At 46.2% G+C, this 19,409-nt stretch overlaps 1 protein-coding gene across 2 annotated transcripts; it reads right to left on the bottom strand.

The window, feature by feature from the left end:
• Window positions 1–1,133: 1,133 nt before the first annotated feature.
• On the bottom strand, window positions 1,134–15,233 carry NAPG (NSF attachment protein gamma). 2 transcript variants are annotated; one of them, XM_007196195.2, is made up of 12 exons: window positions 15,071–15,233; window positions 13,429–13,496; window positions 11,474–11,558; window positions 10,396–10,413; window positions 9,695–9,725; window positions 8,629–8,738; window positions 8,451–8,517; window positions 7,789–7,859; window positions 6,616–6,694; window positions 4,938–5,017; window positions 4,359–4,488; window positions 1,134–3,393 (listed from the first exon to the last, which is right to left on the bottom strand). In XM_007196195.2, the coding sequence occupies exons 1-12, from the start codon at window positions 15,124–15,126 to the stop codon at window positions 3,250–3,252; spliced, it is 939 nt and encodes a 312-aa protein (XP_007196257.2). In that variant the 5' UTR covers window positions 15,127–15,233; the 3' UTR covers window positions 1,134–3,249. The 2 variants fall into 2 exon arrangements, with proteins under 2 accessions (XP_007196257.2, XP_057382903.1); XM_057526920.1 differs by lacking the exon at window positions 15,071–15,233 and adding an exon at window positions 14,763–14,922.
• Window positions 15,234–19,409: the final 4,176 nt, after the last annotated feature.

The raw sequence follows: 19,409 nt of genomic DNA, 5'->3' as shown, positions 1-19,409 counted from the left end.
CATTTACAAACAATACACACAAGATTTACTGTACGTATACAAGTTAGCTAAGTGCTTACTGAGATTTTGAAAGTTAGGTTTTAAAACTGCCCTATTTAGGCCTCTTGAAAGCTTTGGGAGAATCAGAAACAAAAAATTTATAAATGTAATTTAAAATGTTCTACCTTAAATGCGAAGGGGATTTAGTTCACCTAGTTTGTAAGTGGGGCTAATTATTTAGGGGAATTTTAATCAGTACCACTGACTGTTATTAAAAGCCATGTAAGTTCTTTCCATGGGCAAAGGCCCCTTGACCATTTAAAAAAACACTCAAATGGAAAAGGTGTGCTCTCCTTTTTCGAAAGGGATGTTTGCCTCAGTCCTTTTTTCCTTCAAGACATTTTTTATGTCCTTAAATTTAGTATCAAATTAAAGTCGGTGCTGAGCCTTTTCTTGATACCAACCTAATGAAAACATGGTGGGGGGGACAGAGGGAGACACAGGGAGATGGCTTCTGTTGCCTTTCCCAGCTGACCCATCTTCACAAATGCTAGGGGGACCACAAGGCCACTCAGAACACGCCAAGGTGTCCTGAGGGAAACCAAAATCGCGTTGCACCCAAGCCCCTCCGTGCCCTGCATTCTCTCCACCTCTTACTCCAACTTCCACCAAATCCTGGTGTCAAATCCTACTACCGATCCCCATTCCCCAGAGGACAGGCCAGCATTACACAGCACTCACTCAATAAACGTGTGATTAATTTTAGTAAATCTGCTGGCAACTAAGGTGCCAACTATGTATAAATGCAAACAATGCCATTTCAGCTTTCTTACCTCCTGGGTATTTTTATCTCACTTAACTCAATGAAAGAATTATTCTCTCAGAAGGTGTACTGAAGTCTCCCACCTCACCAAGGCCAGAGAGCACAGTGTGACAGTAGCTGGATGACTGGCACCTTAAAAAGCTCCAAGCGTTTGAAGTAACGCCCAGAGGGACTTAACTGACTCCCAGCATAAGGCACAACTTACAAGAACAGACAAAATACTGTTCTTGTCCAGCACAGCTGGGATCATGTAAATAGCTGAGGATGTGTCTTTGGAAAAAAGGGGAAATAAGCCGAGCAAAATGAATAATAATAAAAAAAATGATCATACTTATAGAGTTTCAGATTTTATTTTCATAATTATATTCCTATAGAAGCAATAACCTGCATTTCCATATCACATTTAATATTATTCATCAGAGCTGGAAAAAAGAGGAATAAAGCACAGTTTCCATACACAAATACCATACTCTGCATATGTACAAACAAATTCGATATATTAACTAGACTCTGTAGACTGATTCACTTACAACACACCAGAACACTGACTGCTGGCTCCTGAGCACGCTCATGCAGACAGACGCCCACGTTGGTAAAGTGACGACACGAGCTCTGGAGACACCTCTTCCTGCTGTGAACACCAGTTCCCCACTTCTGAGTGTCCCCTCAGGGTAAAGGCTTCTGTGAGGGGAAAACGAGATGCTCCTCACTAGACACCAGGCAGAACAGCCGTGACGTCAGAGGACACCCACACGCCCCGCACACGAGTTCTGACGGGAAGGCCGGGAAGGGGCTGGTGTGGAGGGCGCCCCGGGGCTCAAGCCTCCTGTGCTGTGAGGCCCAGCCCCATGGCTGCTACAGGCCCTTCCACTCAGTCCTCATTTCTGTTTAACATGTAAGAAAAGAGAACTAAAAGCTTTTTTCCAAAGCTGTGATGGATAATATGGTCTATAGGAAATGGTCTAAAATACCTTTTAAGTGTCGCCAAATCTGTTGATAGGGATTGTTAAGTAGCTCAAATGCACATCAGCATAAGACTCCTGAAGTGTGACTGGATCTGGAGGGCACAGCAGGAGGACGGGGCCTCGGAACTATTAACACGTCATTAACCACAAACGCCTGAACATGGCTTTACTGAGACCACCACTCAGTGTCTGCAAGCAGTGACTGGAAACACGCTGCAGCCCGCAGAGCCACGCGGGCAACAGAGGGGCTGGAGAGAGCATGGGGATTAGAGTTCCACACCAGAACCCCTGACGGAGTCCATCCCACTGCCCACCCGCCCCGGCACACAGGTCCCGCGGGACGTTCCCTGAACCCTCCAGAGCCCAGCATGACTGCGACCACTCATGATGACCCGCCTCAGGGTCCCAGGGAGGCCAGCAGATCCGAGCCCGGGAAGCCAGGCGGGCAGCGTCTCCTGCAGGGCGCACTGCAGTGTCTGGGCCTCTTTCCAATCAGGGGACAGGGAGACGGCTCCGAGCACAGGGAGAGGAACGCCTCGAAAATGACCCGTCAGGAAAGACCCAGGAAGCACTAGACAGCAGTAGCCCAGCCCTTGAAACTCAGCCCCCGCCTTTCAGCCACATGCAGGAGGTTTACAGACAGCACCTCCCGAGTCAAGCTGCTGTCCTGTCACAGCCCTGGACGGCGCAGAGGGAAGCCACGTATGCACCCCAGCCTGATGGAAACCACCACACTGTGCGAACTCAGGACAACGGTCCTCATTAGTCCCAGTCGGTCAACAACCTGGTGGGTTCAGAGACTGTCACTATGTGTTTCAGGTGGAAAAATACCCATATTCCAGAGACAACGGAAGACATTTACAGAATCACTGTAATGTGCCACCTTCAAAATGTTCAAACTTACACATGAGACTTCAGATGCATCTCGTATTGAGATAAGTAACATCGTAAGGCTCAAAACAGCTTCCTGTCCCAATCTCGCCTCTGAAGATTGAACAATTTCAATGTCTCTGATTATCATGGGGGATAAATTTCCTTCTAAAGGCAGAACAAATGTTTAAAATACTATTTTGTTTAACCAGTAAACATCACTTTTAACAGCAATTATTAAATAAAATGCAAAAAAAGCTTCTCTAACAATAAATTACAAGAGCCCAAGAGAAAAGGCTATCTAAGACTATCTATGCCTATTATCTTTGTTTAGAACACATCTGTCTAGAATTTGGTTTGCCAATTTTAAAGTCAACTGTCCTAAAATGTGACAGTACATTTCTCTGTTAATGCCTGCTGGTGTCTGAGAAGAGCTCTTATCATGGAAAGAAAAAAATGCTTCACAGGCAGTGGGCAGGACGGGTGGTCCAGGAAATGGGAGCTAAGACTTTGTCTTTACCAGCATCAGAGCCAGGATGGCGTGAGGTCTGGCCAACCCCCGGGCCGTGCGGCGACGTCCAGGCCATGCAGGGTCTGTGAGGGGACGAGCGCCTAGCACAGCCCCCCTGCATACTCGTCCTCCTCGTCCTCAGCGGCGGGGGCGGCGTGGCCTTCGGGTGCGGCCTGTGGGGGGGCCGCCGCCTTCTTCTTGACTCCCCCTCCTGGGACCAGCAGGCTCAGGCCCAGCTTCGCGTACTGTCAAGGACAAAGCACAGCTCAGACTGGACACTCAGGCCTGACCCGCGACGCCTCCCCGGAGTCACCTGTGAGACGAGCCTGCTCTCCGCCCCCTAAAACCCCGGATACCACTCAGACGGAAAGACCACCACAAAGCCCAACGCTGCTCAACCATCGGAGCTTGTGACCAGGGTGGGGCAGGGGCACGACGAGGAAAACCTCAATTCTACGGCACGCTTAGGAATCAGATAACCGGACACACGAGCTGAGGGACACTTCTGGTCCTTACAAAATAACCATCTGCTGAGTCAGTGTTGAAAACACAAACTTACAAAAGCTGATGCCAGAATTTACCTAGAAAAACACTGGTTCCTTTAAGTACATCATTTTATTAAAAAACAAACAAACAAACAAAAAAACCCAAGGTCTTACACTGATCTGACACCATCACAAGACTAAACCCGCCAGACCAGATGCAATGAGCAGGCGCTCATGAACCTACTGAACAGGGAGACCGGGAAGAAGATAAGCCTGGGTCACAGCTGGCGTCTCCCCGTGGGGGGATGGGCCCCTCACCCGACTCATCCACTTGTCACCACAGGCAGCACGACGGGGACCAGCTGCCCCACGTTTACAGAGAAGTTAACCGAGCTTCAGACCGTCAGCCGCCACCCTCCACCACACAGCGCGTGCTCTCAGAAGTGGGATTCCAACAGGCCTGCCGACCCACAAAGGCCACCGCACCATGGGCCCTGAGACCGTGAGCCTGAGAGAAACTCACTCAACCCAGCACCCTGGAGGGAGGCCAGCCGACGGAGGAGGAGCGGGCGTCGCCCACAGCAAAGCCACTTGGCAGCCGGCCAGCTAGGCAACGCGCACCCGCCGTGAGCCTCCTCCCTGAGCAGCAGCTCCAGGAGAAGAGCAGGCGGAGAACCCTTACGAGCCCGCGGGAGAGGGAAGGAGGGCCGAGCGGAGGCACTCACGTCGTTGTCCATGTACTTGAACAGGGGCGAGTTGCAGACCTCGGCCACCTGGTCCTGGTCCTGCTGGTCGTAGCCCTCGAGCAGCTGCTCCAGGGCGGTGCAGTCCTCACTGCCGTTGAAGCCAGGGATGCTGCGGGGAGCACACGGCACGTCTGCGCCCGGCCCTCAGCGCACCCACCGCACCGGACGGCGACGGCGGAGAACCCCGGGCCCCGGAGCCAGGGTGCCCGGCCTCAGGCTGCTCGGTTTAAACATCGCCAAGGAGAAAGCCCCTTATAGCCTGACACTCCTGTAACATACAACCTGAAGGCTTTTCTTTCTCTTGTTATTTTTTTCTTAGATGGCAAATATCACAGAATCACTCAAGTCACTCACTTCCACGGAAGCCCCCAGGAGAAAAACACAGGGAAGAACACAACTCATAAAAATCCTGCTGCAAAAGCTGAAATGCTAGCCACACACTCATATTGCTCTGAACTTTATTAAAAACCAAAACCAAAAACCCCGCTCCACAGCCAGGACTGCCTATCTCGGCAGTGAGCTGGGGCGGAGAAGCAGCCGTGCACTGGCGGGTCTTACCTGTAGCTCTCCCGGACGCAGCGCTCTGCGGCCACGTAGTCGTTTCTGTGCAGATGCACTAAGACTTGGGCAATTGTTTTCTAAAACAAAAGAGGTGATTAGGCCAAGATCATATCCCTGCAGAAGTCAATTTCCTGACACCTGGAATTTGACTCGGTTTGCACCTGGAGAGATTCGTGAATTCTGCAGCCACCTCCACAGGACACTGGGGGGAGAACACCCCAGAACAGCACACCTCAAACTCCAATGCGCACACCCCACCCGGGGGTCTTGCTGGAGACGGCGGAGCTGGTGGTGGGGAAGCCTGAGAGCCCACCACTCCTCACCGGCTCCCAGGGGCTCGTGGTCCCCCCAGTCTGAGGGCCACACTTGGAGACACAAAGCCCCAGACACAGCCACTGCACAATTTACAGAAAATGTCTTCTAAATGCCTATACAGGTTTCATCTTGAAAAGGGAACAAGAAGCGGGCCGCATAACTCTGTAATTCTACTTTGGAATTCTTCAAGAGATACGAGGAAAAGATAAATGAATGGAAACTTCATGTAACGGAAATAGACACTATTTATAAGCCAACAAAAGGACTGAGGCCACAGACACAACTGATAAGATCTTATCGGCAAAACAGCTCTTCACCAAGTATTTGTCAATCTTTTTATATCTATTTTTTCAGATGACTTTTATTGATCTTTTGTCATCTCCGTTTTCAGATTAAGCCCATCCGGTATTTTATTTCAGACACTGCTTTTTCAGTTCTAAAATTCTCATTTAGTTCATTTATAGTTTCTATTAAAAAAATAAAACTCAGTCCTTTTGTCCATTATTTCACCCATGTTCACCTCTGCCACATGGAGCAGCTGTGACGGCTGCTTCCTGGTCCTGACCTGGTGACTCCAACATCCGGGTCACCTCTGTGGTCCTTTCTCCTGACAACGGTCACACTTTCCTGACTCGTTCTATGTTGAGTCACTTGGGACTGTCCCCTGGACACTGCAGGACCCTCCCACGATCTCGGGCTCAGGCTGCACGTTCTGTCTGCTTTCTGGGCAGTGGCTCTAGTCTTAGTTCAGCCACCTGCTCCGCTGCTCTGGGCGTGCCCTGCACACGCAGCTGGAGTTCCCCCCCCCCCCCACTCACAGCCACACCACACACACACACTCAGTGGGGGGGACCCCACTTCCAGCCCTCCTCTCTGGGCTCTTCTCCTTGCTCTCTGAGCCCATCTTCCCAGCTCCTCTGGCTGGTGCAGACGGTGTTTCATCCGCCTGCACCACCGCCCCAGCTGCAACTCCACGACTGGGGCTCAGCCTCGGAGGAGCCGAGGGAGAAGGAGCAGGAAATGTGGGGCCTATTCTCCCAGCCCCTCTGGTGAGAAAGATGGGGCGGGGGCCCCTCGGGGAGGAAAGCCGCCCTGTGCTCCCTGCCCTCCAGCCCTCTTGGCTGCTCACTTTTCAGGGTCCGAGGGGCACAGCCTTCTGTGTTTTGCCCAGCAGTGTTAGCTGTAATCAGCAGGAGAGAGGTGATAGTGGGCTTACTCCATGTTGGCCAAAAATAGAGGCCCGTAAGGTATTATTTTAAAAATAAACAAACATTCAGGGAACCCGGTCTTAGGTACACAGTTACACCAATATGAAAAATGATCTAAGGAAAAGCCAAATATAAGCACTTTCAAAGCATACCTTATAACAAGTTGGATAATTCTCAATTTCCTTATAAATATTTTTTTCTTTCTGAATAGAGAGTGCCGCCTCATCAAACCTAAAGACAAACAAGAAATGCAGAACAAGGCGGGTCTAAGTGATCCACAGCAGAGGTCCTATAACGTACTTGATGTTACAGGTTTTAGAGAATAAAGACCACATCAGGCACTGTAACAACCGCTCCATAACCCGTGTTTCCGTAAGCTCTGCTCACCCGGCTTGCCTTCTAAATGTCAGACTCGCCCTTCTAGACACCAAGCAGACAGAGCGAAAGAACTCAAGGACAGGCTGCTTCATATGCGGAGTTTTAGGTCTGGTAAGGACCATCCATTAATGAGCACCCATCAAGTCCAACAAACTGCTTTGTGAGCGTCTGTGAGAAGTGCTGGAGCCCAGCCCTGACTCAATAACCGCGGATCTCTTTCCCTCACTGAAAGGCCGTGCAGATGCCCCAAGAGCACTGGCTCCCCGGAACCAGGACCCCCACCGGGTCCTCACACACCCATGCGGACTTCGTGAGCCCCAACAGCTCCTGGGGCCAGAACGCGCAGCAGGGGAGAGCAGACAGGGAGAGGCGAGAAAAAGTCCTTCTCGCCACTTTGACCCTCAGCAGTCTTCTTCCGTCTACTCTCACATATTTTCCTTTGCAGAATTTTATTAATAAGGGAGATTGTTTACTAAGCTTAAATTGAAGTAAAACACAAAAGGAAAGTCCATAGCATTCTAGGTTTCTGGGGTCCGGCTATTTGTGCCATAGGTCCTAAATGTGAAGGAGAAAAAATTAATACCCTGTCTAATGACGCTATTTGGCTGTCAAGAACCTGTCAGTTTTCCTGGGTGAGCACTCAGGGCATCTTGTCACTTAGCTCAAACGGATACTTGTCCTTGAGAGGCATCACCACCCACCCAGACAACAGAACAAGACAACTGCTCCCTCCCAAGTTGCTGAGTCAGGTCTTAGCCAACAAGAGCACAGTGCACGATACATTTTGGGATGACGCCTTAGAGAAGCGGCATATCTTTCAATATTTAATCAAACGTGCTGCTGTCTTGTAGCCTGGTGTGCCCATGGTTACACCAAAAATATTAACAAGCCTGTCCCTGTGGCCAGAAGGTCACAGGGACACAGGAGCACAGCTCTATGACACGTACCTGCGCCCTCGCACCAGCAGCCTGGAGGCCTTTCCTAGTAATTCAACTGCCTGTCGTAAGCGTTCTTCATTCTGCAGGAATCCAAGAGAAGAGAGTGTTGGCTGCTTTAATGTAGGAATCTTTTTCTTCCCCTAACAATTTCTGATAAAAAAGTAATGGCACTGGGGACTTCCTTGGTGGTCCAGTGGTAAAGAATCCGCCTTACAATGCAGGGGACGTGGGTTCGAACCCTGGTCAGGGAACTAAGATCCCACAAGCCGTGGGGCAACTAAGCCCACACACCATAACTACAGAGCCCACACGCCCTGGAGACCGCACGCCACAACGAGAGAGAGAAAGCCCATGTGCCACAATGAAGAGCCCGTGCCGCAACGAAAGATCCCGCACACCGCAGCTAAGACCTGATGCAGCCAAAAATAAATAAAATAAATAATAAATAAATCTTCAAAAAAAAAAGGTAACAGCACTGGATCGGGGGGGTGGGGGGGTGGGGAGGGGGTGGGAAGCTGCTAATCCATCTCACTACTAACAGAAGAAAATAAGAGTTCAGCTGTGAGCACAGAAAAGTTTTCAAAGTAGCCACTGCATTTCTCTCTGTTTTCCTATATATCATGAACATAAAATTCTAAATATACTCAAAGGAAAAAAAAATACAAACTTACTTCAAACACATTAGCTGTCTGCTGATATAACTGCACAGCCTTTTCTGGATCCACGTTTTCTATAAGCCTAAATTAGACAAGAAAATCTGACTTACATGAGAAATAGAAAACTTGTTTTTCGAAGGACTTTATTAAAACAAAAAGACTTCCACGCAGAGACCTGTGTCCACACACTCACTTTCCGGCCCGCTCCAAGGCCATGGCCGCTGTGTCTGGGGTGCCGTTCTCCAGGTACATCATGCTGGCTTTCTCAATCAGCTGAACAGCCTCCGGGAGTTTTTGCATCTCCTTTAGGCAAACGATACGGCATGGACCAGTAAGTGCATCAACTTAAATACAGAGTTAACAATCTGAAATTCAAGAAAGCAAAGGACCCAAAACATACTACAATAATAAACATATTGAAAATGAAATGCGTTCACATGGTCACTCTCTGTCAAGCTTCATTTAGCTAAACCAAAAACGCATCAGTTGATTTCTGCAGAGTTCATCCCTTCACAGAGTTTCAGGTAAACTACACACATAGTAGAAACCAAAACACTTGCTCTTCACAGTTTTCACGCATTTACAATTCCTGGAATACTTATGAGTTCCTACTATACACAAGGCCTGTGCCAAAGGCTGCAAACTGGCAGCCCAAGGGCTGTGTGTCATTTCCGAGGATGGCTTGCTTCAACCATCCATATCTTAAAATCAGATACTTTCACAGGAGGTCTGTTCTGCGGCTTCGTATTTTAAACATGTCATAGGCTACGGCATCCGCAGGCTTGCACCCACACGGCACTGGAGAGCGGGGCTGTGCAGGAGCCAGCCTCCTCCTGGGGTGTTTCTCCCCACTCCCTGCACGACCAGGCCGGCCTCCACCATCTCAGCAAGCCCTGCGTTCACCTGCGCTTGCAGCCCTCTTACTCTGAGCGCCATCAACAGAGTAACCCTACGTATCTTATTAGTAAACTCCAAGTCTCAGCATCATGTGCTCCTTATGCCTAATATCTCCAATTCAAAACTTTTTTAAAAAACTGAAGAAAAATCATGTAATAGCTAGATGTAAAGATTAGGTATTATCTATTTAGGGTTGACATACTGTATTCTCCATGCTGACCTCGCATAGGTTGTTTTCAAATCTGTCCCTCACTAAGTTGACAAATTCTTTAGGATACAAAACTTGCTGGTCTTGTTCTTATGGGGACTTCAAACTGTAACTCATTTTACCTACGGAGCAGCTGTGATACAACGGTACTGACCTTCAGCATCATGCCGGCTTGTTCGTAAGCTCTGCAGAGAAAATGTAAGTTCTCGGATGAGATCTTGATGAGATGGGGGAAGAGAAACTTTCTACCACAGACATGAGAAGCTCCATCAATTAAAACTGGCTCAGACAATACATACTTACTTTAGGCTCTCATTACGACACAACATAATTTTTCTTCCTTTTATTTACGTGGGCAATAATGCCTTGGAAACAACAGACATCTGAGGTAAAGGGATTTCACTTTGCAGATGCAAAGTTAAGTAAAGGTCAGAGAGGTTAAATGACTTTCTATTGTACTTGACAAACCTAAATCCAAGTTTTGAAACAAGTAAGTGTTTTTCTCCACAAAAGCAAAAGAAAGCTTCCTGCTTCTCTCCACAGGCACCATTAACTACTAAGAAAGAGGGAAAAAAAGAGATTCTAACTTGTTTTTTCATAGGTTATTGAACAAAACGGTCCTAAAAATATGATGGTGATTTAACTTAAACACTGAATTATCTTAGGAGTGACTTCATTTTTAAGGTTTAGGTGAAGACTGAAACAAATGGAAATGACTATTTTATTTAAATCAATACAAATTAATTCACTATTTCTGAATTTATAACTTAGGAAAAATTTACTGACCTAAGAGAAAGCAACATTTAAAACATAATAATCTACAAATACATGAACATACGGAGAATATTTACTTACTTGGCAGCATGAAAAAGACTGAATAGATGTAACAAAGTCAAAATTAAGGAAAAAAAAAAGCAAATCAATAGTTTCTAAAGATATACTATTTAAAAAACAAGGTTAACTAAATCACTGCCCCAGTTTGTTCGAAAAGACGAACCCTACAAATCAGGAAAAGAAGAAAACTTTATCGCCTGTGGCTGTCTCCTAAAAACTACGTAATTCACAAAAACACTGACAAAACACCATATTGATTTTTTTTTTTTTAAAAAGGATTTTCTTATTTATTTATTTATTTATTTGTTTATTTTTGGCTGTGTTGGGTCTTCGGTTCGTGCGAGGGCTTTCTCTAGTTGCGGCAAGCGGGGGCCACTCTTCATCGCGGTGCGGGGACCGCTCTTCATCGCGGTGCGCGGGCCTTTCTCTATCGCGGCCCCTCCCGTCACGGGGCACAGGCTCCAGACGCGCAGGCTCAGCAATTGTGGCTCACGGGCCCAGCTGCTCCGTGGCATGTGGGATCTTCCCAGACCAGGGCTCGAACCCGTGTCCCCTGCATTAGCAGGCAGATTCTCAACCACTGCGCCACCAGGGAAGCCCCCATATTGATTTTTAAGCTAGGTCCGTTATGCATTAACTTGAAGTTTTACTAAAATGCAAGGTTATTATATCCATAATCTGCAAGTGAGATAAAATAAATATTTTTTAGTTGATAAGATTATAAAATACCTCAGGAAAATTTGTTTTAAACTACTTAAAAATTTTATTTCAAATACCGGAGGAAGACTACATTTTTAAAATATTTATAGAGCAGTAACCATGTCTCTAATACCCCTGCCACTTCTTCCATTTTTCAGCACCTGTCTCTGTATCTCCCTCACTTCATCCCAAGTAAAACCATCATCAAGCAAATCCAGAAACAACAGAAATAAACTCTCAAACGCAGCTCTGCAAAACAGTGTGGACCTTATGATCAAGTCTCTATAAATGCACTTTCAGAGTTTAGAGATGCAGTATTTTTCTAAGTGGCTTCTAATTTAATAGCACTGTACTCGACATGCAGCAAATTTATAACAATCTCTAAAGGCTGAAAAGATACGCCCTGTTATTCTCGTGGGCGACAGCTTCTCTCAGGCAGGCGTCTTTTGCTTGTTCAAACTGTTTGGCATTTTTAAAAGCAACAGCTGAAAGAGAGGAAAAAAATATAGACTGTCTATTTCCATCATTTAAAGAAACCTCAAATGAATCCTTACCAAAATGTGCATGACGTGAAGTATCAGAAAATAAACTTAACACTTATTTTAATCAAATAGTTCAGAAATTTCATAAAACTATAACTATTTTTCTAAGCCACTTTCTTACAACTTTTTTGATTATCAATAACTTACAAGTATTTTCAAAAGGTTTTTTTTTTTCTTAATTGTACACTATTGGCAATAAATCAGTGCTCCTTCCATTCAAGCCCAAGTCTTTCTAACACCACCATCTAAGCTTTGGGAAACTAAGACGGCATCAGTCAAACGAACAAACCCAAACTACAGGCACTGTCACTAAAACAGCACCTCACCTCACCCGTTTCACATTAAATAATAGAAACAGTGCTTTAGTTATGACTTATTCTATCTTTTAAATTATTCTGAAACTGAAGTCCAATAAACACACTCAATATTTTTATAATAAATCTTCCTTTTTGGCACAATCTTTAAATATGATCTTACAGACTTTGGAAAACTTACAAAGTGTTGCTTACAAATAAATGAAAAGGATACTGCTTTAAGAAAACATTGTTAAAAACACACTCTTAAAATTACATTTAATAAAATGTAGAAAAGAAACAAATGACAAACTATTTTCATCCCTGCATTTCTACATTTTACTCTTTGAAAAATTTACTGATGAAATGTATCTTGCATAACCCCTTAAAGAAAATAAACAAAAGATGTTTTAATGGGAAAATCTGACTTGAAATATTCATTTCTGAAAGCAGCTCATGGTCACAGATACATACATACAATTCTGTGTTAAATTTCCCTCATGGAGGATACTTGCAAAATGTTGTGCCCTCCAGTCACAGAAGTGTTCTTGTACAAGGTGTCCATAAAATCCATGTAAAATTTAAACTTCTAATAATTTTCCTTCTAAATATGAGGTATAGTAATTTGCATAATGCAAAAGAATTTACTCAGGACTTAAATAAAAGCGCTAAAGATTAATTTGTTGTCATTTCTTCTATTATCTAGAAAATACATCCTACATTATGCTGATTAGTTTCAATTTATCTGACTTCTTTCTATTAGTTTCAATTTATCTGACTTCTTTCTTCTTGGTGACATACTAAAACTAAAGTTTGCCAAAAGCACATTTCCTAGGTGATTTCTATGCAAGGCTAACAAATGTGATCAGGGCTACTGCTGAAACACACAGTAAAATGTGTCTAGGGGATTTCAAAATCGTATTATGCTTTATATCCAAAATAATCACGGATATGCTGAAAACTATCATTCCATAACTTAAAATGCTAAATTTTTAATAAATTCCCTTTCTGTTGCAGATTTCAGGCTGTTTTTATCTCATATGCAGATAAAGGCAATAAAACACGCATATGAGCTTAACTCCTCAGGAACACGTATGAGTGCATCTCCACGGGAGGGTCATCAAGGGCAAGAGCCAAACGCGCTCGGTGCACAGAACTGCGGAAGACAAGCCTAAGGTTTTAAAAAGCCAACGAGAAAAATCTTTATTCAGTAATAGGTAGTAAAAACTATGACCAAACTCCCAGAAGTAGTATGAACTGAGTGGAGTTCAAGAACATATAAACGATGCTAAAAGCCTGCAGGGGCGCCTGCCGTGCCATCTGCACTCGTGGGAGAGGGAGAGGCGGCTGGCTCTACAGCTCAGAACTCAAGACATCTGAAAATAGTAAGTGGCAAAGCACAGGGTTTAACAATGAAAATACTATATAGGAAGCATTAAGAATGAGAATTACGCCGAGATGAAGTTACCAGCCTGCTTCAAGATTACACACTGCAGGGACAGGGCTCCAGTCACACGTACCTGCTTTTCCATACTCAGAAGCGGCACTGTCATAATCTGGCTTCCATTTTAAAAAACCGGTTTTCAGGCTAAAATGAGAGACACATTTAACAGCAGTTACCAACCACATTCCTAAGTCAGAACCCTGCTTATAAGGATCTTGTAGGTCATTAAAAAGAGAGGGGGGGGACCATCAGGTACACAGTTCCCATCTCGCCCACCTCCATCCAAACTTACTGACAATTACAAGCAACCTCAGCACTTTCCCTCCCACTGTCATAGACATGGTTTCCCCCTTTTGAAATGTCTGTATAGCATCCAAGGGGAGTGGAGGTTCTCAAGGCCTGATCCCCAGATGAGCAGCATCACCCAGAAGTGTGCTAGAAATGTATGAAGTGCTGAGCCCCATCCCAGCCCTGCTGAACCAGAACCCCGGGAGGGGCAGCAGCAGCAATCCAGGGTGTAACAAGCCCTGAGACACACTAAAGCTTGAGGTGGGCTGAAGCACAGCAATAAGCAGGTGGACTCGCGAGACTGCAGCTCAGGAGAGGCCGGAGATTACCAGAGTCATCAGCACGTGTCACACCCGCAGGGAGAAGACCTGCAGGGAGACTGGAGAGAGAGGCCAGAAAGACTACAGAACCAAACACTCAGAGAGACACAGGGAATCAGCAAAAAAGGCTGCAGTTAGCCACCAGTGAACAGGAAGGACAACCAGAGAGACAGGATGGCTGGAAAGCACGATAAACTGCTTTCCAGGATCCCAGGATCACACGGCATCTTAGACGCCGCACCAAAGGACAATCAATTGAGTCCTTATCTAATTTGCCCTTTCTGAAACACCTCTTTTTAAAATTTTATGACAATTTCACATTGTCAAACTTGGGTGTGCATAAGAACTGCTAAATAAACACCATCTTAAATTCTAAATTTGAATTCAGTTAGTGAAAGCCTGCTTACATATAACAGTGTTACTTCCAAGGACTCAGGGGAGCACCTTAAATGAGAGACAGGGAAGCCCCAGAGCCTGCAGAAGTACACCCTTCATTTTGTTCCCTTTAATTTTTTGCCAATTAAATTTATTTAACATTTGTGTTTGTGTAATACTGTTATAAGATTCAAATTTGTAAACAGTTCTCAAGCTTACCAAAAACATTATTGTTCGGAAAAATAAAATCCTTAAATTGCAACCTGTCTACTCGAATCCACCAACTGAGGAAGTACTGCAATAAAGCAAAATTCTAATCCACCACCTCTACCCCAAAGCCCTCATTATATTCTGTATCTTAACATAATTTTAAAAAATACCACCAAAAACAAGATACAATCTCTCAATTGTCTTATGTGCTACATACACATGGGAAAAGCTAGAGATTTTAAAATATAGTTGGGCCGGGAAGCCGCCCAACGCGCCGGGAAGCACCAGCATCCCGACTGCCGACGCGGAGAACCCTGCCCGGGACAACGGCGGCGCCCCCAAGGCCCGAGGCGAGACGACTTCCGGCGTCCGACGGCAGCGCTTCCGGGGCGCGGCGGCCCCACCATGCCCGCCCGGCCCGGCCCTGCCCCGCCCCAGCACCCCCCACCCGGTGCTGACTCAGACCGGCCTCGAAGGGGCCCGGTCCAGGCGCCTACCCAGGGCCGCGCTGGGCCTCTCACTCACTATTTCTCTGCTTTGGCCAGGTGCTCCAGTCCCTCGTTTATCTTCTGAGCCGCCATCTCCGCGGCGCGGCACTGACGTGGAGGCCGAGAACCCGCCGAATAGGCGTGGGAACGCCGAGGAGGAGGTCGGGACTGCGCCGCAGCCGCGCCACCGGAGCCCGCAGGGCTCAAACCTAGTGCAGCGAAGCGGCTCAGGAGCCGCGCAGGCGCCGCGCAGACATTGCGCAGGCGCAGAGCGCCCGGGCTGGCCGCACGCATGACTTACTGCGCAGGTGCCGTGGGTAGTGAAAGGGGTTCGCGATTCCGTTCGGCAGTGCAACGCAGTTTTGTTGAGCACGTGCTATGTGTCAGGCGTTGTTTTAACCACCGGCAGGTCGGCAGGGAGTGCGACAGACCGAACCCTAGCTCCGATAATTCGATAACTGTTCACCTTCAACAGAACTCCCGCCTTTTCCCGTCCCTCTTCACCCAGCGTGGGTTCCATGCTCCATCACTTTAGCTTCTCATCTGCGTGTCCCCGAAACCCCCCGGGTTCTCTGGGCCTCTTTTCCCCTTGTTTAGGGAAACCCCAGCTCTCCACCGACTCCGGAACTGCTCAGAGCAGGTGAAGGGGGCTGGAGGAAAACAAAGCAGCTGCTGACGTGACTCGTTACTCGAATTAATGCTCACAAACATCCAGGAGGACTCTGTGCTGCTGAGCGACTGTACATTTTCCCGGTCAGATAACGTGCCCACTCGCTGGGATGGCTGTCCACACCCACTTCCCTTCAGAACTCCAACACAATCTCCCTGCCTCCCCGCCTGACTGCCGACTCTTCCTGTTTAATAATAAATAGCAATTAGAAGCGATCTTCCTTTCGGGCCCACCACCCTGTCTCCCAATCTACCTGCATCTTTTGCAGATGTGCTGCGGTTCCTCTGGTGTCTGGGTGAAGTGGCCTCGGCCCTTCCCCGTCCATCCTCACGTCCTTTAGGCTCTTGGGTAGAGTCACACCCTGGCAGGAGGCCTCCCTTCGTCCTATCCTCTGGCCACAGCAATCCTAGAGGGGCCAGTGGAAGCTGGGCCTCGGCTCCTGGGACCAAGTCCACTCCACTTCTAACCATTTTATTGGTCAAAGCAAGTCGCAAGGCAAGTCCAGATTCAAGAGGTGGAGACACAGGAGCTGTGAAATGTGGTGGCCGTGACTGCTTGTCCACTGCCGCTCTGGGGTGACTGGGGAAGTACAGGAGGACCGTCTCGGATGTCTTTGTCCAGAAATAGAAAACCTTACGTCTTTAAGTGAAATCACACTTAACTAACCACCCAGTGTGGTCAACCTGTAAAACCAAGTGAAAGGGTGCAGAGTTCTTCTAAGGGATTTACACTCAGAGTCTGTAGCCTCCTCCTCGTTGGCCCTTGTTCACACATTCCTTTATTGAATATTTACTGTAACTACTCTGAACGGGCTCTGTTGCTACACACGCAGGACACAGTGGTGAGCATGGAACCAGATGTGCCTTCTGGTCCCCATCTCCTTATGGGACTCCCATGTCACCTGAAACGTCTGTTCAATGAATCTGTATGCTTTTCTCCTGTTAATCTGTCGTTGTCTGTTTCATGATCAGACCCAGCCAGGGATGCTAAGAGGGTCGAGGGTCGAGGAGAACGTTCTCCAGCCCTACAGGGTCTCATGAGCTGCTTTGGGGGAGAAGGGAGAAATCAGAGTGACCTTCCTGCACTGGCTGTTTCTCAAACTCCTTCAGCTTAATATCTTCAGTATGCCAAGTTGCCATATTTTGGGGTAGCGTGTTCTGAACCCCATCAGGACATAATGCCTGCCCTCGTGGAATGTGTGATCTATGAGCGGACACAAATATTAAACCTAGTTTTATTTGAGCATCAACACAGACTGAAAAAGAAATAAAAGCCATGATAGCCCCCTGGTGTTTGAGGGTTCTGGGTTCTCAGAGACCCTCGACCAGGGACTGCGTGAGCCCTATAACACACAGTCACAGGAAAGGGGGCAAGAGGAGGGAGACGGGGACAGTAAAGGGTGACACAATACCCCACTTCCTTCTTTCCCTTCCCTTCCTGCAGTAAGATGCAGTGGGGGGAATTTACATTGGGGAGGAAAGACCGAAAAGTGTAGTTCTTCAAACCAGACCTGATGGCGTAACTCAAGCACTGCTGACATCACAGCAGCTGCTACCAGAACCTAAGCCAAGGTTGTCTCTGTGCCTTCAACCCGTCCCCTGCTTCCTCCCCTACTTCCCAGCCAGCCTCACCTGCTCTCCTGGGCCCCTCCAGACACTTACTGTCCCCTCCTCAGGCTGGCTGCTGCCCAAGTGACCCCATTCAGCCCATCTTTCCTTCTCATTCTAAAGATTCCCTCTTTGTCCTGCCTCAGTGAAAATTTACATCCCCACGTGCTCCATTGTTTTGGGACTGTGTAAAGGGATTCCCATCAGAGTCTGAACGAGGCTTAAAATAGAGCTTGCTACCCCAAATGGCTCTCCAAGGGTGGGCTGCCGTCTGGGAGAGTTCTCAGGGTCCCCAGACTCCTTGCAGCCACAAACTTGCCCCACCCCAGTCTGGTCTGATGCCTGGAAGCAAGATTCCTGGACCCACCTCACTCCGCTGATGTTCAGTGAAATGAAGGGTCTTTGTCGTCACTTGGGGAAAGAGTCTGGTTGATGAACTCTGGCTATTTCAGCCCACAGATCATAACTGGGGAAACACAGAAGCTCCTATATCAATTTGTGTGTTTTGTTTAATTCCTAGTACCTTGGCAGTGTTATCGTCTACTGTTTTGTTTTTTTCCAAGTATACTGCTACCTTATAGATGAGATACACTTCTGAGATTGGCCCAAGAGTTTAACCATGAGTCATAAAATCATTTCTCTAGGAAAATATATTCTGAGCTACAAAAAAAACCCAACCTTGCGAGTAAACTTTTAGAACAAATCTTGTTATAATTTGATGGGTCTGTCTCCTTGTAATAGGATTTTAGAAAATTATCCTTGGCTTTTTTGGGGAGAAGATGATAGATGCCATTATGATCTCTATATATATATATTTTTTGGTAAAGTCTTAGTGATAAAAAAAATCATCTCTAAGTCTCTGTGAGATTGATATAGAGAATTACTTCTCCAGATAGTAGGTCCAGTGTGTGCTCAGAAGTCTGAAGAGTCACACATAACCTATCGGAATCTGAACTCCTTGTGTTCCCCAAACCTGGTCCTCCTCACCCACACTGGTTGATAGCAACTCATTCTGCTTGTTGCCCAAACATGTATGAGGGGACTGAGGGGCTCAGAGAAGCTAAGAAACTTGTCTGAGATCTCACAGCCAATCAGTGGGAACCCAGAGCCATCTGACTCCAAAATCTATACTTGAGCCACTATAACGGACTGAAAAATCTTCTCTGTTTTGTAGTAAAGTTGAACCTCGAACAATGTGGTGGTTAGGGGCCCCAGACCCCCCAGGAAGTCAAAAATCCACATGAAACATTTGACTCCCCCAAAACTCAACCACTAATAACTCACTGTTGACTGGAGGCGTTACCAGTAACGTAAACTGTGGATTAACACATATTTTGTATGTTGTATGTACTATGTATTCTATTCTTACAATAAAGTGAGCTAGAGAAAAGAAAATATTATTAAGAAAATCATAAGGAAGAGAAAATACACTTACAGTACTGTGCTGTATTTATTGATATCATAACTTTACATGGTCTGTTCACAAGATGAATCATCAGTACCTACATCAAAATTGTCTCATGTGATACAAAACACTGTAGATGTTATATGTATTACTAACACTAGACGTCAAAGATTAAAAGATAATGTGAAATGTAAATTCATATTTATTTACAGGTGTAATGATTCAGGCATTGATAACAAAGAAGCAGCAATATGATTGCTTTATGGTCACCTAGTGTCATCCATATGGTTGCTTCTTGGTAGCCCAGCCTGTATACTCATGAGTGAATCGATATATAAAAATTTTATGGTGCACAGTATTATGTCATATTCATAATACAGTATTGGACTCATTGTTACTCTTTTTAAAAAACACTTATCTGTTGATGATAGGCTGATAGGCAGCCTATTTCTCTAATTACAAGAGAGAGAGGTCTACTGTACAGTAATGTAATTCTTTGAAAGTAAAGTTATGAAACAGTTAGAAAACTAACATTATTAATTTTATATTACATATCACTCACCTTATGCCTATGTAAGGAGAGACCAGTATCTACATATATCTTATGCATTCATGACATACATTTTAATTTTTTTCGATATTTCTCAGCTTTGTGGTTCATCTGTGAGTTTTTCAAATTGTTGAAAATCCCCCC

Source organism: Balaenoptera acutorostrata, chromosome 13 (genome assembly GCF_949987535.1).
Source record: "Balaenoptera acutorostrata chromosome 13, mBalAcu1.1, whole genome shotgun sequence".
NCBI classification, from domain to species: domain Eukaryota; kingdom Metazoa; phylum Chordata; class Mammalia; order Artiodactyla; family Balaenopteridae; genus Balaenoptera; species Balaenoptera acutorostrata.
Note: the sequence above shows the minus strand (reverse complement) of the source record. Positions and strands in the feature narration are given on the sequence as shown.

Coding starts and splice junctions, on each gene's coding strand:
- NAPG (XM_057526920.1), bottom strand. CDS start 14,836: ATGCTGGTGCTTCCCGGCGCGTTGGGCGGCTTCCCGGCCCAACTATAT. Junction 8,739..9,694: donor AAGCCGGCATGATGCTGAAG/GTCAGTACCGTT, acceptor GTTTGCCTAAAG/GAGATGCAAAAACTCCCGGA. Junction 4,489..4,937: donor TGCGTCCGGGAGAGCTACAG/GTAAGACCCGCC, acceptor TGCTCCCCGCAG/CATCCCTGGCTTCAACGGCA.